Raw genomic sequence first — 17,917 nt, 5'->3', positions numbered from 1 at the left:
AAAACATAAGGTCCTAGCCACATTCTCGTTACGTCAGGTTAGTTTACACAATTTTTTCCATGAAGATCCTGAGTACTTTTTGTACCAACTCATTAAGAAAGAAACAAACTCAAAAGTAACGTTCCTCGAATGTAAAGCATCCTCAGACACCCCCACTTCCTCCACCCCAATATTTTAGTGGGAACTGACTAACAAACAGAAAGTGTTTGTATAAGATTTTAACATGAATAAGGCTCAAAGGCATATGTAATGCTAAGCCTAAACTAAATACACTTACCTGAGTTAAGTAAATGTAGTATGAGCACTTTTATATATATACACATATGGTTTGGTTTTCTTCGGCGGGGAGAGGGAGGTAGTACTGACCCAACTGATCAAAGTCTGTGTTGCCCAATTTTGAGACCCTGGGTACCTTCTCATCTATACTATAAACAGAGTCGGTCACAGGACTCTTCAACAGACAGAACAATCCCTAAAGAAATCAGCCCCACCAGGTCAGGCCGTGTTTTCCAACATTTGTAAACATTCCATTAAATTTGTAACTATTTGCCCTGTTAACTTGTTGACTATGACTTTATGGATCCCAACTACCTCCTCACTGTTTAGCTTTCCAGAAACTGAACTGCTTCCTTGCTGTATCAAACATCCTGTATTTCCCAACAATCCCGATTCTCTGTCCAACGATGGACAGTAGACAAGTACAAACGGGGAGACTCACTGTTGTGCCTTTTTAAAATATGCTTCAGGAAAAAGTGAAGTGAATATAATTGAAACGAAACATTCTACTTTATGAGAAAGAAAAAAGCAGGATACATTTAATGATGCCAAATTGCGAAGAAGAATAAACAATGCATTCCTAGAAATCAATAAGGAAAAAAAGATATCCTAAAGAGAAAACTGGCAAGGAATATACATATATGCAATCCACAGAAGAGATAGACAAATGACAAATATTACAAGGAGAGCATGCCTGTACCACAATTAAACAAATGTAAGATTAAAAGTGAAAAATCATGTTTTATTTATTTGGCAAGTATTAAAAGACATGGATAGTAGCCAACCTTGGTAATATGTGGATAAAGAGCAACTCATTCACTATTTGAGAATAAACATAGAGGATGCCTTTTCAGAAGGCAATTGAGCATTATTCATTACTTTTAAATGTGTACATGTTCTTTTATCCAGAAATTCTACTTTTAGGCAACTAGCATAAAGAAACATACTTGGGGGCCGGCCCAGTGACACAGTAGTTAAGTGCGCACATTCCGCTTCTCGGCAGCCCGGGGTTCGCCGGTTGGGATCCCGGGTGCATACATGGCACTGCTTGGCATGCCATGCTGTGGTAGGTGTCCCACATATAAAGTAGAGGAAGATGGGCACAGATGTTAGCTCAGGGCCAGTCTTCCTCAGCAAAAAGAGGAGATTGGCAGCAGTTAGCTCAGGGCTAATCTTCCTCAAAAAAAAAAAGAAAAAAGGGAAAGCAACATACTTGCTTAAGTACTCAAAGGCACAGCTATGTTCATCAAACCATCGCTTTTAACAGCAAAAATCTGGAAATAAACTTAAATGTTTATCACAAAAGGAAAATTTATGAATGAGGGGATAGTCACACTATACAATTTTTAAAAACCTACATATTTTCATGAAAAAAGCTTCAAGACAAATTTGGTGAAATATTTTTAATATGATTCAATTTATGTAAATGATAGCATATACATATTAAAAATCTTCTGTACATGATAAACCAAAAAAATTAATGGAATACTATATACCAGACTGTTTATTAATGATGGTTATCTAAGGGGAGAGGAGTTAAGTGTGTGTGAGAAGGGGGACAGGGTGAGAGGTGATGTGTTTAACGTGAAATGTCAAGCTTTATGCTATACATTTTTTTCAATTTTTACAATGAGGATGGAATTTTGGATAATTTTCTAAAAAGAGAGAAAAGAGCCCATAAAAAGTTGAAACCCAATAAATAATGAGACACGGATCCAGTACACTGTTTGGATACAGAGAGCTGGGTATGCATTTTCACTGACTGTGAACTCTGTGCAGTGTTCTATCATGCAAGAAGTCAATCTAAGATAAAAAGATATCAGAGAAAAATAACAAACTAACGTGTTAAGGCCTTTTTGGATAGGAATGAAACCATTCTGTTTGGCTTGTCCCCTAAGCCAAAAAATAGGGTTAGTTCTAGAGATGCAGGTCTTCTCCTTTCTTACTGCTGGTTCCTTTAGTTTGTCCTTTGCCTTTTCAACTTGGTGTAAAAGCTGCCTCGCAATGATCTCACTAAGAGGTCCTTTGCACTCCCACAGGGTGCAATCTGCCCATTCTTTTAGATGGTTACTGATGCCTGTTTGTTAACCACAGTGCTTTACCCTTACCACCTTGACTTCTGTTTAGCATCTCCCCTCTGAAGCTTGAAACAAGAAAGATTGACACAGTTTTACTTAGTTAAAAATTTTTATTTTTACCTGGAAGGGGCCACCCCTACTAAATTAGGGCCTAATCCTCTAAACAATGAACGAGGTCCTTCTTTTTCCAAGATCACCCTGAAAGAGAAAAATATTATTTAGAAAGGAATGTCCTTCAAAGTCTGGTTCTTTATTTGTATGGCAAGCTTAAGAGTCTAAATCCCATGTTTGTACTATAATATGTTATGCTGCTCTGGTCAATTTTCCTTGTTTTTCTTGACATAGCATAAATTACTGAAGACTGATAATAGATTTACTAGTGATGATAAAAAGAACTCCATTCAGATCCTTTCCTAAAACTTTTAAAGACGTAACAATATAGATTGCTGCATCTCTTTTTATATGATCATACGACTCTTATCTTCAACTTCCTCCAACATACTATCTTTATTAGCAAATTCAATTCCCAATTAGAAACGTATGTCCCCCCTAGTATTTGAGCTCCTTTCCTCGATACTGAACAATTCTCTCAGTACTGCAGTATTCCAGTGAAATGCTACTGCAAAAACCTATCACCCTAACATCCTTTAGGTACTATAATAATGGTTGGCCTGTTACCACTTCTCCCGCTACTCAGTTAACATTTACCACATTGAATACTTACTGTATAAAGACTAAGCAGAGAAAGGAGACAGAAAAGAAAGGGTGGGGCCCCTGCCACTGAGAAATTTGCTGTTCAGTTGTAGAAAAAAAGAATGATATTGAAACAAATAATTTAACAGGTCATATTAACAAGCAAATACTATAATTGGCAAAGCATAAAATTCACCTGTTTAAAGTGCCAATTATATCTCAATAAAGATGTTGGGAAAAAAGCAAAGGCAGCCATGAAACAGATTGATTAGGACAGAGCCTCTGAGTCGGGAACAATGGGAATGATATTACATCATGGGAGGTAGTGTTAAGGCAAGCGAATGCAGCCCTGGAATTCAGCCGCTACTGGTGACAGGTGTAACATGTTAACTTGACTCCTATAAGACAACCTGAAAAACTAAGAAATTAAAACAGAGCCCAGAGGAATTCCTAAAGTTCCTGTGAGGAAAGTCAGAGAAGGCAAAACCATCGAAAAATAGAATAAAAAATATATAGTACTGTCATAGAGGTCAAAGCAAGAATTTTAAGGAGAGGTAATCAGTGGTACTAAATGTCAAAATCATGATATTAAAGTACTCTATTAACCAAAAGAGGTATTTATCTATAACTATGGCATTTTAATCCAAAACTGTTAACAATTTTATGCTACCTATTCATATACTTAGGCAAGTCTGAAAAAAGAAAAGACTGATGAAATCTTTTGGTAGTGAAAGTAAACACAGAGTATGAGTTTATTTGCTACTACAAAATAAACACTATTGAACTAAGTTCAAATAGATTATGTCCCAAGTGAGCTGATAAGGCAGACACACAAGGCATTCAGTTATCTACTTAAGTTTACACATGTAAAACCTAACTTCAATAGTTTTGAAATTTCAAATCCAATTTGTAACACAATGAAAACGTAAAAACAAATCTTTTTCAAACCATCAAGAAATGTCAAACAAACACTGAATTCCATCCTGAAACAAGTACAACTCTGCTTTAAATCTCAGTTATGTTTAGGTTATATAAAAATCACACACTGCCAGTAATCGGCTGTACTTACTTGTGTTGAGTACTTGGAAAATTAGAAACACAAAAAGAGTTAGCATTTAACACTATTACATTTCAAAGCTAAACAAATTAATAATCCAAAATAAAACGCCTACAATAGCTTTAGAAAATAAATCTATTGGATAAATGTAGATTATCCAATATTCTAATAACTTCTAAAATTTCTAATAATTCCTAAAAAATATTCCAAATACATATGATTCAGAAATAATATTACATTTTATATTATCCAACTAATTGTTTCTCTCCATTAAGGATTATCGTTTCTAATAAACATAATTCACAGTAACTCTGTCATTAAGTTTGTAAAAAACCTTTTTAAATATGGCAGAATAGAATAGTGGGCCAGTGGCGCAATGGATAATTTGTCTGGCTACAGATCAGAGGATTCTAAGTATGGCAGAATATAAACAAACATATGGGCATCAGTAAGACAAACAGACTAAAAAGAAATTCATGAATACTGTGCTCTCACTTTAGGCAATGGAGAGGTCCAGGAGACACTACTCGGTTGACACTGGCTCCAGCCATGGTGCTCAGCTGAACTTCAGAGATGTAAAGCGTCACAGACGACGACTGCAGTCGCGTTTTTACAACTTCCAGTGGACATGTCAGAATAGCTCCCACTGTACCTCCACATCTACAAAAAACCGACAAGAACAAAACTCATCTACACTTCATTCGTAAGTAAAACAACTGGGCAACTGGGGTTTTGCCAAGGTACTAAAATTTAAGATAAATTTTGATTTTAGAAGACTAAGAAATTTTTTTAATGTTTCATTCATTTGACTGCATACAAACACCTCCAGTAGCTAAAAAGAACTGAGCTTAATATCTACCTAGTGAGAATAATTAAGCTAAAGGACTCCGAACAGTAGGTGTTGTTACTAAAATTTACTGGTAAGTCACATCACAGCTTTAAATACTGTTCCAAGGGTTTATCTGGTGCTCCTCGTCCAGATGTTATTTGTGGCTCTATTGAAACCTTGACCATCATTTGAGGTATATCCTCTCTCTCAAACTCCTCTCTAATCTTTCAAAACTCAAGAAATGGTCTTCAGAGCAATAAGATATAAACTACTGATGGATAATCATACGGCTCCTATTTTAAATATCCAAATACTCAGAAGTGTTTCACCTACAAAAAAATACGGCATTTGAGTCTCAAAATCAGTCTGTTGGACCGACGTGGAAATCTGTGCAAAGTAGAGAGGCTTAGCTCAAAGAATCCAATTTAAATACAAACACTGATCACCAAAACGACAACAGAATAAAAGCTGTAAACAAACGAATTATTTAAACTTTTTAAAGGTATATAAAAATAGGCTGAGTAATTATTCTTTTTAAACGCAAGAGTGGGAAATACTTTTCTCTTAAGGCACTAATATAGCTACCCAGCGGAGCCCTGAGAACCGCTTTCTAATCAGAGGAAAACCACTTGGAAGAGCTCTGACTACAGTGAAAGAGAAAAGCAAGGCTGAGTCAGAGGCAACCCGAACTCCAAAGCGGGCGTTAAAGGAAGAAAAAGAAACGCAGCTCACCACAGAAATACTAAACACTTCTACCTCCACAATCTTAAAAATGTATACATATAAAATATATAATAAAAGAAAAGCAGGCATGGCAGCAATATCACTCCAAATAAAATTTAAGACAAGAAATCATTAAATAAGCAAAAGTAATTCATAGTGATGTTAACAGTACATGCTATCAAAACAATAAAATTGAAACAAACTTTATGCAACTAATAAAAGTGAAAAATACAACAAATTAAAAAGAGAGAACATCCATATGTAAAACAAAACTTGACTCTTAGCTCATACCATATTTTAAAAATTAGCTCAAAATGGATCATAGACCTTAATGTAAAACATGAAACTATAAAACTTCTAGAAGAAAAACATTTAGAGAACAATCTTTTTGACAGGGTTTGGCACAGATTTCTTAGATGAACCAAAAAAAAAAGCATAAATCATAAAAGAAGAAAATTGATAAGCTAGATTTCACCAAAATTAAAGCCTGAAAACGGTTTCTTTGAAAGACACTTAAGAAAATGAAAAGACAAGCCACAGCCTGAGAGAAAATAACACTTATCTGATAAAGTACTTATATTCAGAAACACAATGCAATAATAAAAACAACTCAAAGACTTGAACAAAAGATATATGGATGCAAATAAGCATGGAAAGATTTTTCAAAATCATTGATCACGGAAATGCAAATTAAAACCACAATGAGCTATCACTGCACATCTATTAATGGCAAAAATTTTAAAAACTGACAATAGCAAGTGCTGATAAAGAGCAAGCGGAAACTTATACATTGCTGGCAGGAATGCAAAATGGTACAGTCATTTCAGAAAACAGTTTAGAAAAAGAAAACAGTCTGGTGGTTTCTTACAAAGTGAAATGTACAACCACCCTATAACCCTGCAACCCTCTCCTAGGTGTCCGCCCAGGAAAAATCCACAGATACAGTGTAAGTCCACACAAATACCTGTCCATGAATGTTACAGAAGCTTTACCCTAACAGCCCCAAACTGGAAACAATCGAAATGTCCATCAACTGATGCAGGATAAAGAAACTGTGCTACATCCATACAACAGATTACTTATCTGCAATAAACAGCAACAATCTGGATGAATTGCAAAAGCATTATACTAAAATTGACAAAAGCCAGGCACACAGGCTTTCATTTTATGACATTTTCATTTTTATTATATTCTGGAAAAGGCAAAACTAGAAAAACAGAGATGAGATCAATGGTTACCAAGAAGTAGCAGAGGCAGGAGGAACTGACTGCAAAAGCCAAGGAGGAATTCTTGGACTAAGAGCAATGTTCTTTATCCTGACTATAGTAGTGATTACAGTACCCTGTACATCTGCCAAAACTCACTGAAATGTATACTTAACAAGGGTGAATTTTATTATATATAAATTATGCCTTGATAAATTTGACGGAAAAAACCAAATATGTGAAAACTAGTAGTAAATGCTAGTATGTGAACTACCTGGAGTTGATACAATTATATTAGGTGGAACTTTTAATCACAATAAACTTAATATTTCCCCAAAATTCTACTTACAGTTTTAAATGGAAATTTAAAAAATCTAAGCCCCCAAAAGATCAAAACTATAATTATATTGTCAAAACTCAACACATCAATTAGATAAACAGTAGCGCTATAACAGACTTGAAACAAAATTAACTAGATCCGAGAGAGACATCTATACTCAAACAAGGAACAGATATTATTTTCAAACAGCTACGAAACAGGCTTAAAACCTAACTAGACATAAGGCCTCAAGGAAAATCTTAAACAGAAGCCACAAGTTTATTTATGCTAATCGTCAAGGGCTAAGCGGTAAGATACGCACATCGTCACAGCACACGCTGTAGTAAACACAGTGCAGAACTCAAGAGGGCCTGTGTGGCAGACCACACTGTATTCACACTGCAGTAGTGATTTATTTACAGTAAATCATACCTGCTCTTAATTTGAATTTGCCTAGTTTTGTTTTCTTAGCTGATTAATGAACTTAACGAACATAAAACCCAAACGAGCCCAAAAATTGTAGTAAACATTCATTTTTTTTTTTTGGTTTTATATTTTATAAAACCTAAAAAAGGAATTCTTGATCTTCACAACCAACATGAATTACTTCTATAATGAAAATAAACAAAAACAAAAAGCAAAGTTAGCCTATAGGCCATGATTCCTACCCAGTCACTTCTGGTTCCACAAGAATAAACACATTACACAAAGAAAACAACTTTCTAAGAAAAAAACAATTATCTATGCCTTACAGACTAACAAGTCTGTAAAGATGATGTGTGATAGAACCCATGTAAAGTATTTTGTGATGTGGCACAGAAAGTACTCAATAAATATTGGCTACTGAAGTTTATCAGTGTCTATTATTCATAATGACAATTAAAACTTTGCAATAGAACTACTACAAATACTTTATGGCCAGACCACAGACAAGATACATAGAGACATGCACTGCATAACGACGTTTCAGTCAACAACAGACCACATATATGACAGTGGTCCCATAAGATGAGCACCCTACAGCCTAGGTGTGTAGCGGGTATACCATCTAAGTTTCTCTAAGCACACGGTGTGATGTTTGCACAGTGAAGAAATTGCCTAACAACGCACTTCTCAGAATGTATCCCCATCGTTAAGTGACAGATGGCCGTACAATGATTTCTAAAAAACCATTTCCACAAGTAAAATAGATAATGAGACTCTCAATTGTACAGAGCTGGGGCGTGCTGTAAGTGGATGTACACACAAGCGCTTCGGCTGTCCTGAAGCAGCTTTACATTATAAAACGCAATAGATACGCAGTAGAGGGGTGACACTCTGATATTTTTCATGCTGCTTTTATCTTACATCATTTTAAAGAAATTATCATGCACATTGAAATCATTAGAGAACAAAACTACTGCTGTCAATAAACATTTAAAATCTATACTTAGGAAACAGGATTAACTACATTCGATTTATCTCCTCTCCTGTCAAAAATCTCACTGTGTAAAGGAATATGTGACAAAAACAGAGCCAGAGGAGAAATTAACAGACACAAGATTTCAAGCACTGAAACAAATGGGAAGGGTAAGTGATTGAGCAAAGAGGAAGAAAGGCTTGCAGAGGGAAACACCAAAGAGAAGCAAACAGTTTTGTCCTGTAGAATCCCTTAGGGTCCTAATGATTAAGGGCACCAGGTGCTCAAGATTGAAGTGAGGCAAAGGACTGGCTGATATAGAAAAGCTATATAGCAAAGGTAGGATACCCAGGTGGTAACTCCAACTCCCCATGCCTCCCCAACACACACAGTGGGTAAAACTATACTCCAGGGTAGAAGCCAAATTCTCTGAAGAACATGAACTCAATCTCCGAGTTTAGGTTTAACAGGCACAATAGAAGCAAAAAGCCCCACACCAAGTTGCACTTACTGCAATCTTTTAAACTACTGAAGACAAAGATCTCATCAACTTCCAGAAAGAGCAACAGGTCACATACATAGGAAAAGTCCGAAAAGCCATCAGACTTAACGAGAGCAGAAAAGTTCTTATTCTAGAATTCTATACCAAACCAAACTATCAAGTAGATAAAATAAATATACTTGCAGACAGAGAGATAGTCCCAGAAATTTGCTACCTTGTACCCTTTCATACACAGCTACCAAAGGATGTGTTCCACAAATTAAGGGCGTAAACTAAAAAAGAGGAGGGAATAGATTAAATCATTAAGCTATACACTTAAAACTAACACAATGCTAAATGTCAATTATATCTCAACAAAATGGGGTTGGGGTCAGGGGGAGGGAACTGAATGTAGGAGCAAAATAACCTAGGAGAGGGAGAAAGCAGTCTTACAATGATAGTGAAATGTCAGTATTAGAAAATAACTAGTCCTGACAGGATGAGGATGACACAGTTTAGAAGGATGAAGACTTCCAGGAAAAAAAGGCTCATAGATGAATGTATATGACCACATGAAAACAAATACTCAAGTACGGTGCTCTAGTAACTACGCCAATGTTTTAAAACGTGGGGCAATTATTAACTCCAGGTGGGAAAAATGAAGTTATTCAAGAAAGAAAAGGTCAACACAATATACAATTTAGCTTTGCTATGAACAATGTTTATATTGTTACAATAAGGTAAGCACTGACTACTGATTTAACAAAAAATTGTGCTATAATTAACTATATATTGAGAGGATGGAAAGAAGGGGGAAACAGGGAGTGGTTTAACTAAATCTTCATCTACCAAAACAAAAAGGATGAAGGAAAATGCCAAAAGAAATAGCTAGGACTTACAGGAAGCTCCCACTAGGAAGGAGACATGGGGAGGGGTGCTGGTGAATACTGATTATCTTTCAGCAGCTTTTTTTAAATCACATGCATGAATTTTTTAATTTTCAAATTAATTTTAATCAAAATTTTAGAAGTATTTTGAAAAAACAGCAGGGTTTTGTTTTGAGGAAGATCAGCCCGGAGCTAACACCTGCTGCCAATCCTCCTCTTTTTGCTGAGGAAGACCGGCCCTGAGCTAACATCTATGCCCATCTTCCTCTACTTTTTACATGCGGGACGCCTGCCACAGCATGGCTTGACGCACGGTGCCATGTCCACACCTGGGATCTGAACCGGTGAACCCCAGGCCGCTTAAGTGGAATGTGCGAACTTAACTGCTGTGCCACTGGGCCGGGCCCCCACGAGGGTTTTTAACTGGAGAATGTAGTTGACCTTTCTGGGATCCACTGGACCCCATGAAAAAAATGACATGTATAGTGTGCAAGTGTCTTTGACTCAGAACTCCAAAATAGCCGTGACGACTCTCTAGAATCTTGACCACTTATCATCATCTCCAGCCTGGTCTAGGCCACTCTATCTTATTGAGGTTTCTGCAGGAACCTCCTAATTTGTGTCTCCTTGCTTCCACACTTGCCCCACCTCCTCCAATCAATCTTCAATACAGTGGTTGTATTAAAACTTAGATCAAGTCACTCCTCTGTTCAAATCTTTCCAAAGGCTTCTATGTCATTCACATAAAAGCCAAAGTCCTCACAATGTCCTACAAGATCTCACACAACCTGCTCTTCCCTGGTCCCTCCAACGTCATCTACTACCCACCTCACTCACTCTGCTGTAACTCTAATTATTAGAGTTTAATACACCAAGCACGCCCCTGCTTCAAGAGCTTTGTTCTTGCTGTTCCCTCTATCTGCAACAGTCGTGACTCAAACATGGGAATAGGTTACTACCTCACCTCCTTATCTTAGCTCAGTTGCCACTTTTCAGTAACGTTCTCTCTGATCACCACATACAAAATTACACCCACCAACTCTTTATCCACCTTCCTTGCGTTATTCTTCTCTAAAACACATACTGTCACTTAACACGGTAAATATTTTATTACCTTGTGTCCCCTTATGCTGGAACATAAGCATCAGAAAGGCTGCAATTTCTATCCACTACTATATAACCCAAGCACCTTTGATAATGCCTGTGACACAGCAAGCACTCAGGTGTGGAATGAGTGGATTAACATTGTAGTATTTGGTATCTTAAGATTTAAGAGGTAGCAGACAGTGTATTATCTGGTCCAACTTCCTTATTTTGTACGTGAGGAAACAAAAGTTCTGCAAGGGAAAACTGTGTGCTCCAGGTTGACAGCCAGTTACTTAAAGAACAGACCATATCTCCTGATTCTTAGTCCAACTCTTTCCCTCCTTTTCATCAGTGGCTTTTAAATGTTTGACTTCAATCCACTATAAATATTTTACATCAAGATGCAGTATGCCCACATGCAAAACATTTCACAGAACAATATTTACCCTTATTAGATGCAACACACTGCTAATTTTCTATTCTACTATTTTGCTAAATGTTCTCAAACTTAGCATCTAAAATGCAACTACTGATCTTCCCTTATCCCAACCCGGTGCCATTTGCAAATTGCCTATCTCAATTAACAGCAATTCCATCCTTCCAGGTACCCAAACTAAAAATCCTGGAGTTATTCTTGACTCTTCTTGACACTCTACATCCAATACATCACAACCCGCTGTGAACTACCGTTACCTCCACTACTTCCAAGCTGCTCTGAACGCTCACTCTCTCATTTTGATTACTGCAATAGCTGAATCATCTCCCTACTTCTGCCCTTGCCCCATGTATAGTCTATTCTAATCATGGTGACCAGAGTTAGCCTTTAAAACTCCTGCAATGACTCCTCCCATTTCAGAAAAAGCCAAAGTCCTTCCACGGCCGAACAAGGCTCGACTACTGTGGCTATGCTTGCCTCATTCCTGTGCTACCCTCGGCTCTTTTCACCACATGCGCCTTCGGAACTCTCCCCCCTCCAGGTCTCTGCTCAAACGTCACCTTCTCAATCAAACTCATCACCACCTTCTATTTAGAACTACAGTGCACTGCCACTATTTCCCTTTATCCTGCTCCACTCTTTCTCCATAGCACTGAACATCTTCTAATTAATGATATAATTTACTTTAGTATGACAATTCAATCCCCTTTTCCCAGATAATTGTGTATATTCTTCGATACTACATTAACACTGGAGAAGCGGTAAGTTTTTAAAGTCTAGTTGTAACATGGAGTCTGAATTGCACCAATAAACTTTTCATATTGTTACATTAAACCCACAGGTCTGGGGCTGGCTGGCGGTGCAGAGGTTAAGTTTGCACCCTCTTCCCCAGTGGCCCAGGGTTTGGCGGTTCAGATCCCGGGCATGGACCTACCTGCTGCTGGTCAAGCCATGCTGCGGCAGGCGTCCCACATATAAAGTAAAGGAAGATGGGCAGGGCCAGTCTTCCTCAGCAAAAAGAGGAGGACTGGTGGCGGATGTTAGCTCAGGGCTAATCTTCCTCTTACACACAAAAATCCACTGGTCTATCTTACATTCTGAATCTTTTACTCATGCATGACTCCATAACATCACGCGTTGGTCATCTGAAAAATACTGGATCACTGGGTTATACAAGTCTTCCTAATGTTGATACATTTTAAAGAAACTCCTGTCGATCCAAGATTTCAAAAATCCTAGTTTTTGCTTGAAAACCCGAATTTTATCATGGCAGCAAACGCTATCAGTGGTTTTCCTTGAACCAACAGTCTCACTTTATTCATTTTTTGAGGAAAAGTCTGCCAAATATTCAAGTCTGAAACGTCTGTCTATTAATCATTCTTTCAAGAAGGGTTCTCATGAAAAAACAGGCTGGTTCAGCTTGAGACTGAAACAACTGCAGAAGCACTTTGGTATGCAGAAGTACATTATGCTATTTCCCGTACTGTCACACAGAATATGAAGTAAAGATGTGTACTCAAGGGTCAAGATTTAATAAAATTAGTTATTTTTACTTCCTCAAGAACATTTTTATTTATTGTTTGTTTGTTTGAGGAAGATTAGCCCTGAGCTAACATCTGGTGCCAATCCTCCACGTTTTGCTGAGGAAGACTGGACCTGAGCTAACATCCATGCCCATCTTCTTCTGCTTTATATGTGGGACGCCTGGCACAGCATGGCTTGACAAACGGTGCCATGTCCCCACCTGGGATCCGAACCGGCAAACCCCGGGCTGCCGAGAAGCGGAATGTGTGCAATTAACCATTGAGCCACTGGGCCGGCCCCTCAAGAACATTTTTAAATTGCAAGTGCCAGTGACTACTAACTAGTACAGTCTGGTGACGTCGCCTTGATGCATGCTAAAACATCAGCAGTTTTACCCATCACTGCTTTTGCACCATTAGTACCAATGTCAACACGGTGAAAAGGTACATAATGTCTTCGTATTTTTATGAAAATCGCTTTAACCGCTCCCATCACTGAAAGGGTCTTGGTAACTCCCAAGGGTCCCTGACCCACACTGCTGTACTACACTAATCCAGTTACATGAAAATAGTTTCTTTGAGAATATTCTACATTATGATAAGAAACTTCCTTTAGTCTTACTGTGTATTAGTAAGAATGAAAGAACACATTTTTACAAGGAAAAAAAGAAGGAAAAGAAAAGGTGGTGAAAATTATAGAAATAAGCCTAATAAAAAATACAGAGTAAAGTAGAAATAAACCACATTAATTATACTATTAAGTATTCTACTTCTACCCTGGTCTTATGAGGAAACAGGTGAAGTTATTTAACAAATATCATTACAATAAATTGTCTGCAGAATCAACACATCTGACACCCAAATGGGAGTTTCTTACTGAATTAATAAATGAATAAATAGTTTAGGAAATGAATGAACTAATTAATTCCAGGATATCAAAATAAAGTTTCTTATATAATCTGAGATACTACTAGCTATACTATTAAGCTCTTACTGTCATACGAGCCACACAGAAAAAAATTCATCCACTTGAAGGTTGAAGGTTCATTCCTCCCATTTAAGCCAATCTCTCTCTCAAATAGAAGAGAAAAAGCAAAGTGCCTCTTGGCGGGCATATGCAGCTAACACAAAACTAGACAATGTATAGTTCTATTAAAGAATTTAAAACTGTATTTCACATCGCTTATATCTTCATATACACACCTGTAGTGTTATCAAAAGTACAACTAAAATTAAATCTTCTTTATATCCTTTTTACAGGCTGCCATGAGTGGCCTCCATAACTCAATTAACCTAACCAACAACCTTACAAACTCTGAATATTAACTGTGGCAAAAACACAATGGGATCAAAGGATGTCTTAAAGACGGCACAAGTTATGCATGTGAATATGTCACCCAGAACCAAGGTCCAGCAGCTGTATTATCAAAATGTTCCTGATTTAATAATACATCTACTACGCTATTAGAAATCTCTCTGAGATCCTGATAAACACAAACTTGACTACAATTATAATCATTAGGAAAAAACCCCCAAAGCTCCATATTCAGCTAATTTTTTGCCTCAGATTAAATGCCACTGTGAAAGGTTACTCGGTTCTTTCAAAGTACATTGAGTTTTCATAACTTCCTCCAAATAATACCTGTGTGGCATAGCTCAAGCACAACAGCTAATAAAAGCATGTCGCTCCTTTTCTCTACCTAATTCATTAAAGTAAAACATAAATTTCCTAACTTCGAATTTACATAATTCTATCAGGATAAAAAATAATGGAATCTAGTTTTCTATGAAGAATGTCCTAAAAATGATTGCCTAAACAACTTTGAGACACAAAAAATTAGACATCTTCAATTTAGAACAATGTTACCAACATAGCCCACTTTCCATTTCCAAAATGCTCAGTACAGAGACTTCCAGAATATTCTACAGAACTGATTTTATATAATAAAGAGCTGGAAGAATCTGTAGAGATTATTTACCTCTCATTAAACATGTAAGAAAAACTGCCTGACCTTGGGTCAGTCAATTTTTTACACCTCAGTATTTTTCCATATTTTGAAGGGGTTGAACCAGATGATCTTTATCACCTTTCCTAGTGCTAATGTTTCTCTAAAAAAGATAAACGAGGTTTTATTGAAATGACTTATGCAACCTCATATAAATGTAAAATGAAGACAAGATGCAAAGGAAGGAAATTTACAAAGGTTGAGCAGCTATCTTGCGCCAAGCTCTACCTCCTAGCACCTCACTTAATACCCTAAACAACCTTCACGGGCTAGGTCCTTTTTTGGGGGGGGTGGGGGGAGCCGGCATTTCTAAATCTATTTGTGTTTAGATGCTGCAAAAACTCTCCATTCTTGTTCTTAAAGAAAAAGCTAACCAGAAGGGCCTTTACAACAAAGTGAAAGATGATCCTAATCCTAACTGGGAAATTAGTGCAATCAAGGGAACATTTTAAATAAATCTGCCCTACTTTTAACAAAACTTGATACCATGTATGAATCTTGAATGCAGAATAACAGAAATGTTAGGACCTAGGGGTCGGCCCATGGCCGAGTGGTTAAGTTCCCACGCTCCACTTTGGGGGCCGAGGGTTTGGATCCTGGGTGCGGCCATGGCACCGCTCATCAGGCCATGTTGAGGCAGCGTCCCATGTGGCACAACTAGAAGGACCACAACTAAAATATACAACTATATACTGGGGGGATTTGGAGAGAAAAAGCGGTGGGTGGGGGGGGGGAGATTGGCAACAGTTGTTAGCTCAGGTGCCAATCTTTAAAAGAAAAAACAAACGTTAGGGCCTTAGAGATCACAGAGTACAACTTCCTCACTTTACAGATGACACAATTAAAATCAAAAGGTTTGTTCATTTTACACTAATCGAAACAGTGGCCAAAAGTAGATGTGCGGTTTCCTAACTTTCAGGCGTTACCTAACGATAAAATTACACGAGGGAATACAATTATTTGCATAACAGGACATCTTTACAAGAATATCTATATGGGTAATGGTTTTTTAAAAATGAGTTAATTCGCCAAGATTATTGGTAAACGAACCAGAAATACCGAAAGCAAATTCTGCCTAAACTGAGTCTCACAGATTAGAAGAAAAATATTGCTTTTAGACCAGAACAGCGGCTGCCCATAACTGGCGTACAATAAATGCTGAATGAATGCGCCAAACCAAGGAAAGTACTGCCATCGTTGGCAATAGAGTCCATATATCCAACTCAAACCAAGACATTATGAATAGACCGTGTATCTATCACTTTGAAATTCTTAAAGTGGTTCATTTAAAAAACAAACTGTACGGCTTACGGGATGTGACTTTATATGGTCATATAGGCAGAAAACAGCCTCAGCACAATTCATCGTAGCCATTTTTGATAACACTCTTTATATCCCAGATAGAAGAAATAACTCAAAATTGCAATGGTTCTCCAAATAACTCAGAAGGAACAACTTTAAAATGGTCTGAGCCCAAACGGGCTCAACAAAATATCTGTGGCACTCAGGTTGGCAACCAGCGAACGAGGACATTAGGCTTAGTCCTGACCTCGTACAAAGAGTAACTATTTCCAAAGCATTTGACCTCTCCCTACCCCCGACCTTCTCCTTTGAGAAGCAGCGGGTAAGAGGACTGGTTTTCAGGAAGAGAGTCTGAATCCGAAGGCACTGCTGCTTTGCACCACGTCTCCCAAGCTGGAAGGGTTGGGGCAGGAAACCTTCCGAGAGCTCGCCGGGCCCCCAATGACCGCGGGCGAGAGACCCCCGAACCCTCCCCGCCGGTGCCGGAAGGCCCACCGGGCCGAGCGGGACCCGGAAACCGGCCGCCCGCGGTGCGACGGGGTGGGAGCGACGTGCGGAGGCCCCGGGCCCGCGCGGCCAGCAGGGGAGGCGGCGGCACGGCGCCCATTTTGTCCTCGGCCTCCGCGCTTCCCGCCCCGTGTCCCGGCCGAGGACCGGCGCGAGGCCCACAGCCACGCTCCGCACGCGGCCCGCGGCCCCCACCCCGCCAGGCCGAGGCGCGCGGCCCGGGCCCGCAGAGCCCCGGGGCCGCGCCGACCCCAGCCGGCCCGCCGCTCCCCAGGCCCGCGGGGCCGGCCCGAAGCCTCCCGCCCCGCCCCGGCTTCCTCCTCCCGACTCCCCTCGCCGGGCCTCAGCCCCGCCGCCCTCCCGCCGCGGCCTCGCCCCCTCTCCCGCGAGCCGAGGCCCTCCCCCTCCCGGCGCCCCGGGCGGAGCCGCCTCACCCCGCCGCCCGCCCGACCGCCCGCGGCTCCGGCCCCGGCCTCCGCCTCCGCACGCGCCGCCCGGAGCGTACCCCCCGGCAAACAGATGCACCAGCGTGTCCCTCTGGCTCATTCTCTCTCCCGCATGTCCTCCGGGCGCTGAGGCGGGACGCGGATCCGGCCGCCCGCGACGGCCGGCGGCTTCGGTCCCCGACGGGGGCCGCACAGCGCCCCAGGGACGGCGAGGGGAGCGGCGGACACGCGGCTGCAGACGGCCACCGGCGCGGCCCTCCCCGCGGCGCTGCAGCCGCGCCGCCTGCCGCCCTCGCTCGGCGCTGTGACCGCGCGGCGGCGGAGGGAGGCGGCGCGGGGGCAGGAATATTCCGGTGACCCCCGACATAAACAGAGGCTCCCATTGGTCCGCGCGGCGTGACGTCACGAGGCTCGCATGCCTCTTTCACGTGATCGCTAAGGGGTTTCTCAATGAAAGGGGCTGGCGAGGCGCGGCCCGAGCGCGTGCCCGGACGGTAGTAGGTCGCCGTGCCCTCGCACCTCGCCCGCGCGCCGGCCCGGCTGCCTCGGCCTGCAGGGACCCGCGGGCGCCCGCCCGGAGCGCGCGTGCCCGGCCCCGACCACGTGAGAAACCGCCTGGATTCCGGGTACGCGAGCAAGGGGGCGCGAGCGTGCCCAGTCTCCC

General features: G+C 40.4%; 1 protein-coding gene across 1 annotated transcript in view; it reads right to left on the bottom strand.

The window, feature by feature from the left end:
• SLC25A36 (solute carrier family 25 member 36) overlaps positions 1-17,635 on the bottom strand; it is a 34,281-nt gene extending 16,646 nt beyond the window's left edge. Inside the window, exons 1-3 of the mRNA XM_046656892.1 lie at positions 17,313-17,635; positions 4,600-4,764; positions 2,475-2,552 (exon numbers count right to left, since the gene is read on the bottom strand). Of these exons, the coding sequence (XP_046512848.1) occupies positions 2,475-2,552; positions 4,600-4,764; positions 17,313-17,620 (551 nt within the window). The 5' untranslated portion in view covers positions 17,621-17,635. The remainder of the gene's footprint in view (positions 1-2,474; positions 2,553-4,599; positions 4,765-17,312) is intronic.
• Positions 17,636-17,917: the final 282 nt, after the last annotated feature.

Source organism: Equus quagga, chromosome 1 (genome assembly GCF_021613505.1).
Source record: "Equus quagga isolate Etosha38 chromosome 1, UCLA_HA_Equagga_1.0, whole genome shotgun sequence".
NCBI lineage: Eukaryota > Metazoa > Chordata > Mammalia > Perissodactyla > Equidae > Equus > Equus quagga.
This window is presented reverse-complemented; position numbering and strand designations above follow the sequence as displayed.